The sequence below is a fragment of the Bubalus bubalis genome, chromosome 15 (genome assembly GCF_019923935.1).
Source record: "Bubalus bubalis isolate 160015118507 breed Murrah chromosome 15, NDDB_SH_1, whole genome shotgun sequence".
NCBI lineage: Eukaryota > Metazoa > Chordata > Mammalia > Artiodactyla > Bovidae > Bubalus > Bubalus bubalis.
Genome location: NC_059171.1, coordinates 75633360 through 75652447, shown reverse-complemented (window position 1 = coordinate 75652447; position 19088 = coordinate 75633360). Strand labels below are relative to the sequence as shown.

The window sequence follows — 19088 nt, the reverse complement described above, 5'->3', positions numbered from 1 at the left end:
ATTCCTATCCTATCTGTTCATACATACTGTCCACCTTTCACACAATATCGTTTAGCATCTGGAACGTATCAATTTTAAGACACTGTCTGACAACTGTAGTATCTGGGCTCTCTGTTTCTCTTGACTATTTTGTCTCTTGACTCCGGGTTGTGTTTTCTTATTGTATAATTTTTATTCATAATTGAATGCTGGATGTTTAGGGAAAAAAACAGAGTGAGATAAGTAAGATTTACATTTATAAAGGACATTTCTCTACCTCTGTCAGGCTGTTGGTTGCTGTATTGATTTTCTACCAAAGTTGTTACAGGTCAAGATATAAGGGTGTACAGACCACAGTAACTTCTCCTGTAACTTCATAATTTTAAGTCTGCAAGCTCCTTTAATCATACTGGGATTAATTTTAAATAGGAAAAAGTTCTTACAACACATTCTTGAAAAGCAAAACATTTTGTTCCAAACTTCAAAGATACCTTATTCCAAAGGGAAATCTCAAGTTTTCTATTAGGAGAACTTGAAATTTAAATATGAATGGAAGACAACTGTAACTTTAAGGATTTCAGAATCCATAAGACACACTCCCTCTTATTTGAGGATTTTTGCACAGATCACTGTGTTCCCATAGATACATCCTTAGGCAAACTTTTACCTCCTTCAAGTCTTAAATCATCTTCTCACAGAAGCTAAACAGGAAGGCCACTAGCTAAACGTGACCACCACTAGAACTTAAACTCTATTGGGCACGTTCCTTATCCCTTTTTGTTCACTGGTACTTATGAAGCACCTGGGATAGTTGCTGGCACAGAGTAGGTACTCATTAGTTGTTTGCTGAATGAATGAATGAAAGACACGCTAATAATTTATTTCTTTAGGAAATAAATATTTACTTAGCAAGTATCTGCAAGGCACTCTGAAAAGCTCTGAACATATAATATCTTATTCTCATAGTGCTTACTAGACAAGAAAAGCAGTTTTCAACCTCGGCTGCTCATAAAAATTAGCTGTATTTTAAAAGTTTCAGATAGCTGTGCTATCTCAAAACTCAGATTAAAAATAAGAAACAAGAGATTGGCTTGGGAATCTCCTTTTTTTTTTTAAAGGCTGTATAAAGGACTCTTCCATTTAGCCCAAGTTGAGGGAAGGCTACCTGCAGTTCCACATTAGACATTCAGATGTACCAGACTTCTTACCATGTTTCCAATAAAGGTATTTGTAGAACAGATGTGGAATTCTTGAATGTTACCAACTGAAATGAAAAACCCACAGAGGTCCCTTTCCCGGTTGGTACTACACTAGGTACTGCGGATTAAAGGACAAATAGAAAAGGGTTTCTGCCACCAAGGGCATCTCTGTATAAACAGGAGAGAGATTCTCAAGTCCAGCAGGTATGAATGGTGACCAGAGGCAAGCATGCCATATTCCAGAAACACACAAGGCTGGCTGAGTACTCTGTGAATGCAAAAGGGGATGTCAGAGGCAGAGAGTTTATCAAGAAAGCCTGCTGGATGAGGTAATAACTCAGTCAAGGAACCTCTGCTCTGAGGCAACCCATCTGGCAAGGACTAAAATGTAAAGAAAAGGAAATTATCCTGTTTGCACCATTGCAGAAAAGTCTAAAAACACTACAGTCAATTTTTACAGAAACATGCCAAATAACCACAATGTCTTTAAAAACTGTAAGTAAAGAAAATTACTGAAGGAGCCATGAAGAATTTGACAAAATTAAGTTTATTCATATAATGTATGCTTTGAGATCTATTTCATCTGTGACTGAGCAAATTATAAACGAATCATGACTGAACAATTCAATATAAGGTTAGATTGGGTGAGTGGGTGACTTGACATGAGGTTAGAGAAAAATCAGGGCCAGATCAAGAGAGGTCCTCTCAATGCAATGGCTGCTAATAGATGGGAAAGTCCTGTATTAATCCTTCAAACTATACTATTTAAAAATAAATTGCTGGCACGAACCATACTTGGTAGGACTACAAACTGCCAAGGCTGAATACATCCCCCTTCAAATCCCCTTGTTCTTCAATTTGCCATACATGCTTTCCATCCCCCTTGGTAATCACATTTTCCTTGATCATAACTTCACATAATCCAATGGGCAATCACTGTCCTGGAGAACCACAAATAGATGCCCCCCACCCCAAAGAGTTGTAGAACATGTAGCATGCAAAATACCATTTTCTAAAATTCAAAAATCCTGAGTCTAGGACACTTAGCCCTATGGCTTTTAGATTTTAAAAAAATTATAGAATTTTAATAATAGCTAGTGAGACCATTCACAAAGCGCCAGGTGCTTTCCGTGTATCAACTCATTTGACATGACAACAGCCTAAGAGGTGGTCACTGCAACCGTCACGTCCATCATGCAGATGAGCAAGCTGAAGCACAGGGGCACGACGTGACCCCAGCTTCACTGTCAGACAGCTGCAGAGCTGTGACAGACTCCTCCCCTTCACCCCACTAAACAAATCTCGATTCTGCCTCAACTGAGGTGCTGGTTTATCTACATTACTTTGGCCAAGTTGACATGCATACCTTTTTTTCTATAGCTAAAATGTATTTCTTTCCCTGAACTTTGCCAGAAACTGCTTATTCTTTTTAAATAGTTAAATATATTTACACTGTGTTAAGTGTTACATTGTGTTAAGTGTTACACTGTGTTAAGTGTTAGTCCTATCCAACTCTTGTGACCCCAGAGACTGTAGCCCACCAGGCTCCTCTGTCCATGTAATTAGCCAGGCAAGAATACTGGAGTGGGTTGGCATTCCCTACCCAGGGGAATCTTCCTGACCCAGGGATCGAACCTGAGTCTCCTGCATTGCAGACATATTCTTTACCGTCTGAGCCACCAGGGAAGCCCTTACACTGTTGAACACTCGCTGTACACTAAGTTTAGGCACTTATTGTGTAAACACTGAGTCAAAGGTTACAAACACTTGGAAGGATCCGACGGACACTCATAATTTCAGAAGAACACATCCCTTCATGATGTCAAATAAAAGGGAAAACACAACCCGCATGGTGTGTGAATTACTTCTGCTTCTAAAGCTGTAAGCCCAGTAAATGAGGTTTGACTAGATTCTGAAAAATTCACGCACTGATGTTCTCTACTGTAAATCATTCTTCACAAGTAACTTCAAGCTGTGACCTCAAGTCTATGCTTCCAAACATCTTAGGACTCTAGACAAGCTAAATTACATGAGGCTATCCATAAGTTTTTGTTTCACAAACGGGGAATCAAAATGGGATGGATGATTTTGTTTCTTTGTTGAGATTTCATTGACTGCAGTTCTCCTCAGGAAAAGGCTGCACAAGCTTCTAGATTGGACAACTAAACTGATGAGGACAAGTCACCCAGAGACAGTGCAGCAGAGGGCTCAGTGCCAGCCCAGCACTCAATCTGCAACAACCACAGGGAAGTTCTATAATCTCTGGGCCTCAATTTCCTCATCTATGAAATGGGATAACAGTAATAACCTACTTATAAGGCTAAAAAGTGCTGAGAACAGTGCTGAGAACAGCTCCCAGTACATGTCATCTTTGCAAGTTTACTAAACTTCTGCTCCGTACACTGCTTTTGCTATCTCATTTAATCACAATCTCACAAGTCAAATATTCTTGCCATCATTTTACAAATGAAAAATGAAGACTTGAAGAAGTAGCTTGGCCATAAACCTACAGCTGAGGAAGTGACACAGTGGATTCAAATCAAGGCCTGAGTGGTTTCAGAGCCCTTCAGTCTGTTTAACAAAACCATGTGACTCATTTTAAGAGTCAAGAAATACAAAAAGGGCTATCATCTTCTTTCATTAAAAAGAGGGCAGAATTTATTAGAAAAATTATTCTAAAACTAATAAAACCCATTTTAAGAACATATAAAACATGGGGAAAGAAAATATAGGAGATTCACCAAGTAGATCTTTATCTACAGACCTTAAAATCCGGTAGGTGAAGATGTAAAGCTGGTGGCATGATAACCAACAAACCTGCTGTTTAGAATCTGCACTGTGGTGAGGAAACTTCTTCCGGGCACGCTCCCGCCCAGCAGCATCTGTCACTGCTCTGAGTGGTTGGTCATAAGCACCGCTGTCGTCTTCTCGATGCTATTAAGCAGATGGCAGTGCTAAATCCAGATGATGTAGTACATCTCCCCGGTGGACTCTGCTTCCACACGCCACCATTATCCCACGGCCCTCAGTGATAAATCTCGCGTGTTCTCGAGAACGTGAAAGACTGCACTGAGGGCGGCGCTTGACTTACTGCCGTTGGCACGCCTGCGCCCTGCTGCTGCTTCCACGCTGCCGTGGCGCTCACGCGTGAGGACTCCACGCGGCCACTTCACAGTTCTGGCATTTTCTACATACGTAGGGACTTTTTTTTTCCCTTAGCTGCTTTCAGGTTAAGCAAAGAATGTAGGCTTGATTGTAAAGAGAACTGGATATGAGGCCTGACTGCTATTCATAGTTTTGTGACTTTGGTCAAGCTCAAGTTCTCAGAACATTAGTTTCCTTTGTAAAACTAACAATCTTACAGATGTTCTTGGGAATTAAATAAAATGATAGACATGAGAGCATTTAATGTACTAGCTAATACTTGATAAGTACTCCTTGAAAATGTGTTAATGAATCTTGAAAAAAAAAGTGCTATGGGCAGTATCTGCCCAGCATCAGCCCTTCATGGACCACTTTCAGGATGTCTGCCATCTACGTCTGCCACTCATCCTGTGACTGACTTAATATTATTCTCTGTATTATAGGTTTTATTTTAACTTAAGTAACTTTACTATAATTTTTAGCAATCAGATCAGATCAGTCGCTCAGTCATGTCTGACTCTTTGCGACTCCATGAATCGCAGCACGCCAGGCCTCCCTGTCCATCACCAACTCCCAGAGTTCACTCAGACTCACATCCATCGAGTCAGTGATGCCATCCAGCCATCTCATCCTCTGTCGTCCCCTTCTCCTCCTGCCCCCAATCCCTCCCAGCATCACAGTCTTTTCCAATGAGTCAACTCTTCGCATGAGGTGGCCAAAGTACTGGAGTTTCAGCTTTAGCATCATCCCTTCCAGAGAAATCCCAAGGCTGTTCTCCTTCAGAATGGACTGGCTGGATCTCCTTGCAGTCCAAGGGACTCTCAAGAGTCTTCTCCAACACCACAGTTCAAAAGCATCAATTCTTCGGCGCTCAGCCTTCTTCACAGTCCAACTCTCACATCCATACATGACCACAGGAAAAACCACAGCCTTGACTAGACAGACCTTTGTTAGCAAAGTAATGTCTCTGCTTTTGAATACTATTCATAAAATCATGTGGTTGATATGGCAATTCTACTTTCCCAATAACTAAAATCTAATCATTAAAACTAAAAGCGTCTGCCCATAAAACCACCTGAAACCATGCTGTGAAACACCAGTGGTAAGTGCGCTTCTTTGAGAAACACTATGATAGAAAGAAAATGGACTGAGATCAGCATTATCACTGAGCAAGTGACTCGGGCCACTTACTAAACCTCTCCTTGTGTCTCAATTTTCTCAAGAAAAGGGGGTGAGAATATCTAACTTTTAAAGTTAAAATTAAGATCAGAGGGGATACATGCATGGGTTCACAAACACATTCACCCTGAGACAACCAATACTGCGTTAGAGGTCAACGCACATAATTAACAGCCATACTAGTACATGTTAAAACTTTGCCCTTAGACTGTTCCTTTTCCCTTTTAGGTTGTAGCTTCATTTTTACTATAACCTTCCCTCCTTTTTCTTACCGCAGGGTCCTTGACTGAGAATATATTTACAGCTTTACTGTATAAACTGGGTTGGTGTGTCTGTCACTTGGTCAATGTCCGCACATTACTGTGTGAGAAGTTTGTTGTCAATCGCTATACTGCTTAGTTTGTGTGCTAAAGAGATTCTTTCAGCACTCATGCAGCAAGCAGTTAAAACCCTGGGCTAGGTGAAAGCATATTTCACAAAAATTCTGCAAGGTGTGGTTAATCCAGGCCAAACCATTACTGTTTTTAAAAGTCCAAAACAACCAACCCTGAAACAACACAGCGCTATCTTCCAATAGACAGTGATTTTACTGATGTTGAAATGCTACATCCTAAGTTGAACAATAGGTCATCATTTCCAAGGTGAAAATCGCAAATTATATTCACACCTCTCAAGTCAGCTCCTGAGACGACATTACTGCACATATAATGCTAAAGCTGCCAAGAGAAGCAAGAGAAGCAATGGCAAACTAGAGAGCAGGGCAGACAGCAGCATTAACTTCTGGCTCATTGCTCTCCTTGCAACTGGCGTCTGAAAACACAGCTAGAGTACATGGAGCTTCCTGACAGCCTCCATTACTCTGCCTATTTGGATAAAAGCGCTTAGGTGTTGTTTTGTCATAAAAACAAGTCAATAATTTTGTATTCTAAAATTTTTTCTTAGCTGGATAATGGTTTTCAGAGACAGACAAAAACCTAAGCTTAAGTACTTCAGGAGCATATTCTTGGGAAAGTTGCTAAACATCACATCTTCAACTTCTATACATGGAAAAACTCAGCAGGTAGGGCCATTGTGAAAACTGGAGGTAATGCATTTAAAGGACATAGACAGCTGAGTGCAAGACTTAATAGATTCTCCCAAACTAGCAGCTCTTATTTCTAATTTCTTTTTTCAGTTTCTAAGCATTTTCAGGAAAATCACAGAGATTGTGGAGGATGAAATGAAATAAGTACTTGAAAGTACCGTCAAACCACAAACTACTATGGGAAATTAGTATGTCAACATTAAACCTGCCAGAAAATAAAACTGTTACTACGCAGTCATCCACTTAGGCTCAGGGGGTTATTAGCACTTTTTGGAAACCCTTTTTGTTCTACTTTTTTAATAATTGATAATTAGAGGAATCAAATATTTCTTAGAGAATTTACAAATATTCAGAAACACAGACTAAAATATTCTGAAATTTGAATACAGTCAAGATAACTAACAGATCTCCTAACGTAGTTACCTTTTGGTCTGTGATGAGAGCACCTGAAATTTACTCTCTTAGCAAATTCCCCAAACTCAATACTATATTAACTACAGTCATCATGCTGTAAAATTGTGACTGTTGTTAGAATCATAAATAAGACATCAAATGAAAACTAATCCCACTTAGTTGAGAAGGCTCCGGTCACGCCAGGGCAGGTGCAGGTTGAGCTCTGAGGCCATTTATCATCTGCTCCTTTACTCCTCACAGCTACTCCAGAGCTGTGCGCCCATAGGAATGACTCAGTAACTATTTTTGTGGTGATGTATATTAGAATAATTCCAATATTGTAAAGAACAGTTCATATTTCTCTTCACAGATACGTGACAGCTTGTTGCTCATTAAGCGTGTGAAGTCAGGTAAACAACGCTTGTTTTACACTGCAGTACAAGGCCATTACAAACACTGATGGGAAATACAGCTGAACCATGTTGAATTTTTTAGAACTCTGGAGGGACTCTTATTTGTACTCTAATTTTCATACAAGGTATTTGAAAATTGATAAGAGAAAATTCCTAATTTGTAAACCTCCTGAGAGAAACTTTTTTCCTGCAACAAAAATGTGATAAAATGATTACAGCACATGAAGTGTAAGATATCTAGTTTTAGCCTGAAACATTAGCATGAAGATAAATGAAATTCTTAGGTTTGATGAAAATGAAGAATCCTCCTGCCAATGTGGGAGACACAGCAGACCTGGGTTCAATCTTCGATCCCTGGGTCAGGAAGATCCCCTGGAGGAGGAAATTGCACCCCACTCCAGTATTCTTGCTGGGATAATCCCACGGACAGAGGAGTCTGGTGGACCTATAGTCCACGGGGTCACAAAGGAGTTGGACATAACTGAGTGACGGGAAATATGAACATGAATCAGTTTAAGCAACTGAAATCAAAACCGTGACAAAAAGCAAGTTGAAAGATGATGGAGCAGAGTACAAAACAGAATGCATGGGGCCAATGTGGATCTACCACTGCTCAGCCCTGTGAGTTAAGACAGGTGAGTTAACGTCTCTGAACCTGCATGCAGGGAATGACATGCTTAGACTTGAATTCTGCAGTATTTCAGGGCGCACTGAGCAGAGAGTCTGTGAAGCCCACAGTCCAGTATGCCAAGCACACGGCCAGCATTCAGCGCTGACAGTGAGAGTGATGGCGATTCACAGGCCAGCACCCACTACTCGATTTGGGGGATGATTTCAGAATTTGCTCTAACTGGCTCAGACTAGATTTCTAATTCTGAGACATACAGTGTTGTACTTAAGCCAATGTTACAATATGTGCGTATTATGAACTGACCTGTCCACCCAGAATCATAAATCGAAGCCCTACCCCAGTACCTATAATGTGTGTTTAGACACAGGACCTTTAAAGAGGTGATGAAGTCGAAGGAGGCCTTCCATGGGCCCTCAGTCAATCTGACAGGTGTCACTGTAAGAGAGGAAATCTGGGTACAAGGAGGCGGCAGGGGCACGTGCCCACAGAGAAGGCATCGTGTGAGGACCAGCACAACAGCGCCAGCCGCACGTCAAGGAGGGAGCCTCAGAAGAGACCAGACCTGCCAACACCCTGAGCTCAGACTTCCAGCCTCTGTGGCCCCGAGAAAATAAGCATCTGCTGTTTAAAACAGTCTGTGGCATTTTGTTATGGTAACTCTAGCAAACTAACACAGCTCCTGGAAACACTTCTTCATCCTATTCCGTAATGTAGCTGCTTCGTCATGATTCACAGAAATTGCTGAAGAGGAAGACAGACAGACCGAGGTGCAAAGTCAGGCCCCTTAGCTTGTAAGATGCATGATCTTAGGCAAGTTTACCTGATTTTTATAAACCAGTCTTCTTTCTTTAAAAGGACTGATGCCTATTTCATAGGTTATGAGGATTAAATGAATATTCAGAGTACCTGACCAACAGCGATTTCTGCATTTGCCAGAACGTGCAATTCTCACACAGTTCTCTGCAGTCCTTCAGGTAAGATGAGTTGTAGCACTGAAAAGATCATGACCAAGAAGGTGGCTGGGCTATCGGTAAGATGTTCCTTTTAAGTGAGTCTTCCTTGATGTTTAAAGGGCTTATAATTTATAAGGTGCCATCTAACTGGTCTATGCCTCCAGGCTCACCATCTGCCAACCTGGCCTCTACACGGCCTTCTGGTTAATTCTCCAAACCCAAGTGTGAACACACCGCTCCCTAGCCGGAACCTCGTCGCATCTCCCTAGTGCTGCTGATGGTCTGGAGCCTGCGTCCCAAGCCTGGGAGGATGCGGTCACCCCCCTCCCACCTCTTCTCTCCCGTGCGTCACACCATGGAGCCCAGACAACACGCTCCGTGCTTGGCTTTGGGCAATGTCCTCTGGTGTGCGCACCTTCATGGCCCCTACTAGCCCTTCACTTTCTCAGTGAAATGCCCCCCGTGTTCCCAACCAGACTCCAGCATTGTCTTAGCACTATTTTCTCTCAAACTCTCATGTGGTTACCATTTTACATTCCTTTTAAATATTTGTATTTCATTCTAGCCTGTGAACTTTCCAAGGAGAGGGCCTCTATCTCAACAGTCTTTGTAATCCAACATTGAGCACAGTGCCTACATTTAAAACATGTAGTGGACATTTAATAATACATACTGGCTGAATAAATGACCACAGGAATGAACGCCTGTGATCAATCATATTACTATGTTATCACAGTTTAATACGGGCAGAGTTCAAGCTCTCCAAGTCTGCTTCACACTCTGCATTAGCTATTTACTTCTCTGAACCTCGGTTTCATCATCCATATGACAGACGTGTTAACTCCTGTGCTGCCGTTCAGATTAAACGAGATGTGTGAGTAAAGGGTTGTACTCCATGTATGATTCTTGACTAATTACTTAAACTTACGCTCTGTGCTTTTCTTCATCTGTATAATGGGAACATAAAACTGCTGGACACTGAGAGGAAACACAGAGTCTTGTCTGCTGTTGACTGTGTGCAAGTCACTCCAGGTGTGCCCAGACCTTCACGGACACAAACAGCATGCCCAAGGCTTTCTGGAAAGAGGACCAGCTGGGAGCCAAAGCTTGAAGGCTACTTACTTGTGACACACTATACTAGAGAAAAACCTGGCATGGACAAAAGGAGAAGAAAGTATATCCCTGCCCACCTCAGGACCCAAATGCCGATCTGCTCAAAGCTTGCCTTGCCCCACATGACTTCAGGAGTGAATTTATGCTTCATCAAAAAACCCATGCAGTCCATATTTATTGAAATTTATGCTTGATACAGCCAGCATTTTGGCTTGTGTATGTCTATCTTTGTCTTCCACTTAGAGTTTTAAGCATAAAGCAAGATGCTTCTCAGGATTTAGGAAAAGATTCTGAACAGAACACACAGATTTCATATACTAATGAACATCAAAGTATACTATGCCATGACTATAAAGCTGTGTTTCCCCCGATAACACTCATTTCTAAGTGAACACTTCTTCAGAAAACGAATCAGAAACTAACTCATTTTCCACAAACAGAAATCTGAAGTTGTTAGAAAACAAGAGCACTGTTGCTAAGAAGCAGAAATGATTTATGAACACTGAACAAAACTTCCGTCACTCCCATCCCCTGCACTGATGAAGCAGGAAAGTCACACGTTTCTAAGATACTCTGGAGCCTCTGGACTCGAGAGCCACAGACCTGGCACACACTGTTCTTCCTTAGAATATACTGAACGCTTAAGCTAAATTTTTAGAGAAAATAAAAGTTTCAAATTGTACTTTCCAAGACGCATTGCTTTAGCACTACAGTAAATTTGAGTGTAATACATGCTAGTTGGTAGGACAGACAGAGTTTCTCCGCTTAAAACAAAACAAAGGCCAAGTCAGATCATCCTCACTGGCCAATCGTCATCCTGTTCCCAGAGGGTATAAAATGTGGACAGCACAAGCGTCTGCTGTGGGGTCTGTTCAGGAAGAGTGACACTTACCTTTGGGTTGGGGCGCTATAGCTGTTATCATAGGAATCATAACTCTGTTCATCATAAGCAGTGCCATATCCATCATCATAGTCCTAAAATGCAACAGAAGGACAAAAAGTTCAGAGAAGTTTCTGGAAAGAAAGAAGCATTCTGCTTTCACTGAATCTTTATTAATTCAGCTACCATTGAACTCTATATCTAATTATAATGTAAAGAAAAATATAAAATTTTCATATCAGTGAAAATGATAGAGTAAGAACCTCCAAAAATTCCCTCTGAAAAAGCAAAGAGAAACTGGCAAAAACTGTCAGAATGAATATTTTTAGAACTCTGGAAATTAACCACAGGCTCACAGAGATCTAGGGAGCATTTATTTTTAAAAATTGGCTGCATCTTGGAAAGAACGGTGAGCTCTGATGTTTTAACCTGTTCTGTTCCCATCCCTGACCCCGGCTCTGTAGGAGCCCAAATCAATCAGGCAGGAAAGCAGCAGGCCTGAGGCCACTGGAGGGGGCAGGCAGGGTGGAGTGCCTTCCAAACCCCATTCCCAGAGGACTTGGAGCTCATCCAGTGCACAAGGCCTTCTCCCTGAGGATCTCTGAGAAAATAACTAGGGGCAACTGTTTATGATCTCAGCCGCTTGAGGTGTGGAGGAAAACTGGTGCGAACAACAGGCTACAAGGAAAAGTAGAGGAATGCGAGATCCACTGGGGCTTTGCAAGGCTCTGACATAGTTCTGGAGTTAGGTACCGTGTTATATAGCTGCCCAGGACAGACCTGAGAAGGTCCTGAGTGCTCTCTGGCTGACCTTGAGGTTCAGCGTAAGAAGGAAAGTCAAGGCTAAGCCAGAGTTAGTTGTAAACTGACTGGCTGAGTGTTGAAGAGATACTCCAACATGTACTCACAAGCTCTTGGCAAAGATGAGGGACTTAGTTTCTAACCATTTGATAAAACGTCTGTCCAGTCATCAGCTGAGCACCATGTTAACAGAGAAGACACTTCCCTGGCAATGCAGGATAAATACCGACTTCACAATGTACGTTTGGAAAAGTAAAGTCCCAGCCCAAAATGCGGAGAATTTGATTTCCACATGGAAATATTATTTATTAAACATCTAGTTTTAAACAAATGACAATATGCAATGTACAGAGAAATGCAAAAGTACAGTCCGTAAACAAGGGAAAAAGTAGTCAATAGAAACTGTCCCTGCAGAAACAAGACAGTGCACTTGCTGGACACAGATCAGTTATCTGAGGTGAATTCAAGGAACTAAAAGATAGACTGCATGGAAAAAACTAAAGAAGGGATGAGAACAATGCCTCACCAAAACAGAGAATACTAGTACAGAAATAAGTCCAAAGAAATTCCTGAAGTGCAAAGTATAATTCAAATGAAAATTTCACTAGCGAGGTTCAAGAGCAGTCAGTCTTTGTCATCTTAGTTATTAGTTTCTTAGACAGGCTAACAAAAGCAAAATAACCAAAAAATGCAGACAAAAATGCAGACTCCATCAAAATTAAAAACTTCTCTGTCAAACGACATTAGGAAGAAAGTGAAAAGACAATCCACAGTGTGGGAGAAAATATTTGCAAATCATACATCTGATAATGGTCGAGCATCAGAATAGATGAACTGATGAAGAACGGTCATAGCTTAACAACAGAAAGACAGTGCAACAAGAGCTAAAGCCATCCTCCTGGTTCTACAGGGACATTCTGAGGACACTGCGCAGATGTGACAACAAGTACACGATGGTTATTTCAAAGCTATTTTGGAAGTGAAAAACATCCAGAGAAATGATCATTCTGTAAGATCAAATTGCTGCTCAATGACATTTATATGCATGGAAGTGTGAATCCTGCTCTACAACTGACTTCTGAGTTTCTGGGGGTAATCAATTACAGTGACTCTGCATTTACTGATATTTAGTTAACATTTAAAAGAGCCAGGATATAATCTAACTATTTTTAGAACATAAGTATTATCAGTGATAATTAATTTAATGATTACCACAGATCTCTTGGAGTGGAGAAATGTGGTCAAGGGGTAAGAGAAAAGATCTGGAGACAGATGGGCTTCTGTGTTTTATTGTCACTGATTTTAGACAAGATTTTTAAATGATGACGGTGGTTATTCTCTTTGAAGAAGCATCTAAATACCATAACTCAAGTTAATTTAGAAAAGCAAAACTATCTAAATAGCAAGTTAAATTATAATGCATTTAATTGTGTGAGACAAATATTAATTCATAGGGATGACACTGTCTTTGTAGGAGTAGGCTTATACAATTTGTACATGATCACCTGAGATTTTTTAATGTTTATTCACAAAGGAGAAACTGAGTATTTATTGAAGAGGTATGTGTTCAGGATTTTGAAAACAGATAAATATAAAAGGAATACTCATTAAATAATGGCAGAGGAAGAATAAAAGTCAAAAATATCCTGGGAACATACTGGAAAGCCACAATGTCTCCTGCAGTAGCTAAAAGTCAGTTGCTAATATAGCTATGCTCTTCCAGTGACCAATGCAAGGAGGAGAAACATATCATAAGATTCAAACAAACAACAATACAAAACAAAAATTGAGATGATTTTAGTTTTAAGTAGCAAAATGAGATATTACAATTCTGGTGAATTAATAAATTCAGAAATTAAGAAAGCAACTATCATTCTTAATAACAAAAAAAGTAATTTTTACTACATAAAAAAAAATCAAAACCCAAAAACAATCCAACAACACTACCTCCTCCCTTTGGCCCCTACCCTGTGGCTGGCACTCCTGCTGGACACCAGAGGGAAAGGTGTGTCCTGGTCTAGTGAGGACTCTGGCAGAGGTGACAGGTGACTAAAGAGAGAATCATCAGGCAACATGCCAGCTGTTGTGGCAAAGGGAAGCATCGGGGTAGCACAGAACAACCCAAAAGGCAGAGGGGAATAAAGTGTCCCAGAGTGATGAAAGCAGAGAAAAGCAAAAGCAGCTGGGAAGATTTATTAAAAATCAGGCAGAATGAACAGCAGGTGCAAAACAATGGAGGTACAGTCATAAGACCCCTTCTCATCCAGGGTCAGGGGAGCATGCTGTGCTGCAAATGCAGGCAGGGAGCAATGAGCCTGAGATGCCCATATACAGACCATGTGTGGCCAAGGTACAGGGTGTGGGTTTAGATTTTGCACCTCAGGAATCTCTCTGGAAATGCTGTGGGCATGCAGGAGGAATCAATCTGGAGGGCTGGACGTGCAACTAGGTCACTGCCTTGAACGTGTGGTTTGGCAAAATGTAGAGCTTACTGCTGCTTCAGTAATCCGTTAGCAGCTCTAAAAGAATATGGCTTCAACCATGCAGAATCCTATGCTTATTTAAAGAATCAAGATTCTTTAAACTCCTGTAAATGACTAGAATTTTCTTAACTGAAATGTAAACAGACTATTTTAAACTTAATTATGTCATTCATTCCTTGCTCAATTATTCTGAGATTGTATTAATACAAGGCTGTGTGTGTGTGTCAGTCGCTCAGTCATGTCTGATTCTTTCCAGCCCCATGGACTATAGCCTGCCAGGCTCCTCCATCCATGGGATTCTCCAGGCAAGAATACTAGAGTGGGTTGCCATTCCCTTCATCAGGGGACCTACTCGACCCAGGGACTGAACCTGGGTCTTCCACATTGTAGGCTGATTCTTTACTATCTGACCCACCAGGGAAGCCCTAATACAGTGTTAGTTTATTTGAATTTTCAAATTGTTTAGGTCATTGAATAATTGACTTCTGTATTAAACATTGACGATTTAAAAAGATTAAAAATGCAACTCTCACAAGATTTCTTTCATGATTTCACAGCTGGATTTGTCCATGGTGGTGTAGCCTCTTCCATTACAAGCATTATTTGTTCAATGGACAGGACTTGAAAAATACAGGGAAAGCATGAAGCAGATTGTAACCGACAAAAGGAAGAAAAATGAGTGTGAACATGGATAAATGTGGCTTCTGGGAGGGAGTGGAGTGGATTCTCGTTGATACCTGCTATTTTATTGCAAGAGAGCGATGAGATCATTGGCTGAGAACCAGCGGAGCGGTCAGCCAGCGAAGGATCAACAAATGGTTGAAACGAGGAAGGAGCTCAAAGTTGTAACCACTGAGCCCATGGGCCCTGGAGCCTGTGTTCCACACAAGAGAAGCGACCGCAAGGAGAAGCCCGCACGCCACAACCAGAGAGGAGTCCTGACTAGAGAAAGCAACTAGAGAAAGCCCAAGAGCAGCAACACAGACCCAGAAAACCTAGTAAATAATTTTTTTTTAAAAAAAGTAAACAAAGATGGACAAGAAATAAAAGTATATTGATAAACATTCTTGCAGCATTCAAGAGACTTATTTGTCAAGATCCACTCCTGCACTTTCATCTTTGATAAGGAAGATGTCTAAATGGAGCTGACAGGGTGACCTGGACACTTGGTAGGCGTCAGGGGGGTCACAGTAGGCAAAACATGTTCTAACACAGGTAAAGATCCTTCATCTGCCATTCCTAACCTGAAAACCACAGACATATGACCCAATACCAAGAAATCTTGCTTTGAAGAGAAAAGATGTTCTAGGATAAAGGAAACAGCATGACCTATTTAATTCTATTTCTGTCACAAGTAAAATCAAGCATAAAATTTAAGATGGGAAAAACCATTTTAAACAGAGAATTTACAAAAGTGATTTAAAAATAATGTTTAGGTTTTGGGTCCTTTTAAAAGGAGACAATTATGCTAACTATACACCACTATAATTAGGGTGAAACCTGGTCATTTCAAAATGTACAAAGTTTTCATATAAAACAGTGTTAAAAGATTATTTAAATTTAGGCTTATGATTATTTTGAGTTTATCAAATACACATTAGCTAAGAATAGTCTTTTGAAAAATTCATTTTTGCTGAAGTTCTGAATAATAGTAATATCCTTGTTGAGTATCACCAATGACCGTGAATACATCACATAGCCAAGTTATTTTATAATTAAGGAGAAAAATCACAATTTTAATAACAACTCTAAATAAGAATCTGTCCCCTATAATCATTTAAATAAGACATCATTAATTCAACAATCAAGCTGCATCCCCACGTGTTGATCTATGGCTGTGAGGAATACTTACGCAGCTTCTAGACTCACCCAAGCCCCTCATCACAGTCCCTGGAGTCTGACGCCTGTGTTTCGATCCCAGCTCTGCCTCTGATCTGGCTGTGTGGCTTTAGGCCATCACCTGCCCTCCTTCCACCTCAATTTTGCAATCTTAATTCATCCTCTGGCTGTTTCCAGTGGTTGTGGGAGAAACTAACCCAAGAAATATACATGAAGGCTGTCTGGCACAGCTCTGGCCCAATAAACCTGGTTCCAGTTTACTGACGACTAATTCCTGTTAACACTCTCAAGCTATTAGGCCAGAGAAACATCAGAGCTACCAACCAGGTAGCTTTCTTTTGGTGAATGTGATACATTCTTAAAATATTGTCTAAACTGTGATGTCTACATCTTCATTCTGCAAATACGAGTATTAACTACTACTGTGATTTTTAAATAAAAGAGTGGCTGACCAAGAGTAGTTGTAATTCTATCCACATCTGGCCACAGCTTTTAAAAACAGGTCTCCATCAATTATTCATAGAATGTCTTCGCTCCTCTGTTTGTCTCTCACTGAGATAGAGCTAGATTTATTTAGATTTGACAAGGAATACAATGTAATATAATACAGAAAATAACAAAGAGGTTAACTCAGAAATTCCACAAAGGAAAGAGAAAACTGTAAATAGAAAATTAAACCAAATATCCCACAAAGATGAGAAAAGGGGGTAACTCAATTTTATTAAGCCCACATTATGTACCTCTGGTAAGGATTTTTATGTCGGTTTTTCCATTTTCCCCAGGAGGCTGACATCTGTTGAATGCCTACTGCTCTGAGCCCTTGGGGAGACTGTATTGAACAAACAGAATAAAACAAGCACCTCTGTCCTCAGGCAGCTTCCATTCCAGAGGGGAACATAATACACCTCAGTCCTCAGGGACACAGGGAGAGAGCGGGGATGCTGGGGATCTCGGAGAGGTGCCAGGAGTCCTCACAGAAAAGACTACAAATGCGAAGGAAGTGAGAAGCCGCTTATGTGGATTTCGATTTTGCTGGTGGTGCTACTGGTACTGCCCGCAGAAGGAAGGGCAGACGGAAAGGTCACCGTGGGCGAGCCAGGGAGGGAGGCGCAGGGGCCATGTCTCGGGCGGCCTTTGCCGCTTCAAGTGAGGTGCCACCGGAGGCTCTGGTGCCTCGTGCGTGTCAGGGCTGTCCAGGTTTTTATCTATTTCACTGATTTAACTTCCAATACACTATTTCTTCCCTTATCTGTGTCAAACCTGGAACTAAAACCATTTCATTATTCTTTATATTTTTCAATTCTAGAGTATCTGTTTTCTATATTTTCCAATTCTCTGCTTAAATCATCAATTTTATCTTTTCAATTCCCTGATTATAAAGAACATAAAGTTTGTGTCTGCTTTATGAATCTATTTTGGTCTGTTTTTACTGGTTCCTCATCTTGCGTGCCTATAATTTTTGATTAATTGCAATTATATATGAAGAACTAGAGAAATACCTGAAGGCCCACACTGTTGTGTTTTTCTAGAGAGAATTACACTTGCTCTTTGTGCAGGACAGGAGGAGGCGCAGTCCAGCTTCACCGCACCCCACACAGGGCCATGACGACAAGCAGCCTTCCTCTGGGAGGACAGCTTTTCTGGGTTCCCATTCAAAGTTGAGGGGATTTATCAGCCTCCTACACCCAAACCTGGGGGGCCGTGGACTCCAACTACTTAACCCTCTCAAACTCTGGATTTCTTCTGAGGCTCAATTCAGCTTCTCAGCTAACTCTGCAGGAACTGGGAGATGCCCTCACAGCCTTTCTCAACCAGGGTTCTACCAGAGCGTGAAGTCCGGTGCCCACGGTGCCCACTGTGTATGAAGTGGGCTCACTTCTCTCCAGAGCAGCGGTTGTTGGTACCACCTCCACAAAGCTAAGAAAATAATCATGCACATCATTTTCTATGTTCTGCTATTCAGATGAGGAACCCCAATTCCTATCAAATATCCAATGTATTTGATTATTACCTATATCGTCCACTAGAAATGCAGTCTCCCTGAGAACAGGGGCTTCACCCACCTTGTCTACTAGTGTCCCCAGGGCCTGGTGCAAGAAAGACTTCAGTAAACACTTCCTGAATGGTGACTGACTGGTAGGGAAGGGTTTACATGAGTTCTCTCATTCTTCCACAGGGCGTGGCATGACTGGCCAGGAGAGAGGCCCCAGGCGCCTCCAATCCCATGCTGGAAGGGGAAAGGGCTCCTGACCCACCAAGACGTACGCCTGATTCATGATGCAGAGGTTGCTCCACAATGAAAACATCCCTGTCAGAATTTCATAAGGTTAGTATTACGATTACTCCTTGCTCAGTTTGTAGACTCACCCAGAAACCTTCAGATTATCATCTAGTCTAATAGTAGAGGGACCAGATGAGCTCGAGGTTTGTTCAGCTTGAACAAATCTGCTTGATGAAAGACGTGCTGTTCTGTTATAAACGAGAGTATCTCGTCTGTCTAGTACAATGTTTTTAATACACAAACTGATCATGTTTTCAACTTTTTATTCATGCATAATGTAAGCCATGCGAAGGCACACACCCCAGGTGCACAGCTCAGTGAGCACAGCTGTGTAATCAGCACACAGATCAAGAAAGGGACCATCTCGGCCCCCGGACGCTCCCCTTGGGCTCATCCTCAGTTACTACCTCCTGCCAGAAGGAACGCCATCCCGACTTTCAACACCGCTGGTGAGGTTTACTTGCTCTTGAGCTTCATAAAGATGGAATCAGAGTGGCAACCCCTCTGTGCCTGTTTCTTTCAATCAGCTTCATGCTCATGAGATCCATCCATCGTGCTGCAGGCAGCAACCACTGGTTCCTTCTTGCGGCCTGAAAGCTTGCCTACATGGCTGTACTATCACATCCTTATCCACCCTAGTTGTAAATGCTTCTTCAGTTTTGCCTACACACCTCTTACATAAGCCTTATGAGTCTCTTCTGTGGTTCCCAGAGCAG

At 41.4% G+C, this 19088-nt stretch overlaps 1 protein-coding gene across 4 annotated transcripts in view; it reads right to left on the bottom strand.

Annotated features, from left to right (window-relative positions):
- The window catches only part of KHDRBS3 (KH RNA binding domain containing, signal transduction associated 3), a 154796-nt gene that overhangs the window by 20249 nt on the left and 115459 nt on the right, over positions 1–19088 (bottom strand). For all 4 annotated transcript variants that reach the window (XM_044928864.2, XM_044928865.2, XR_006545099.2 and 1 more), the window contains exon 7: positions 10981–11063. In XM_044928864.2, coding sequence (XP_044784799.1) covers positions 10981–11063 — 83 coding nt within the window. The remainder of the gene's footprint in view (positions 1–10980; positions 11064–19088) is intronic.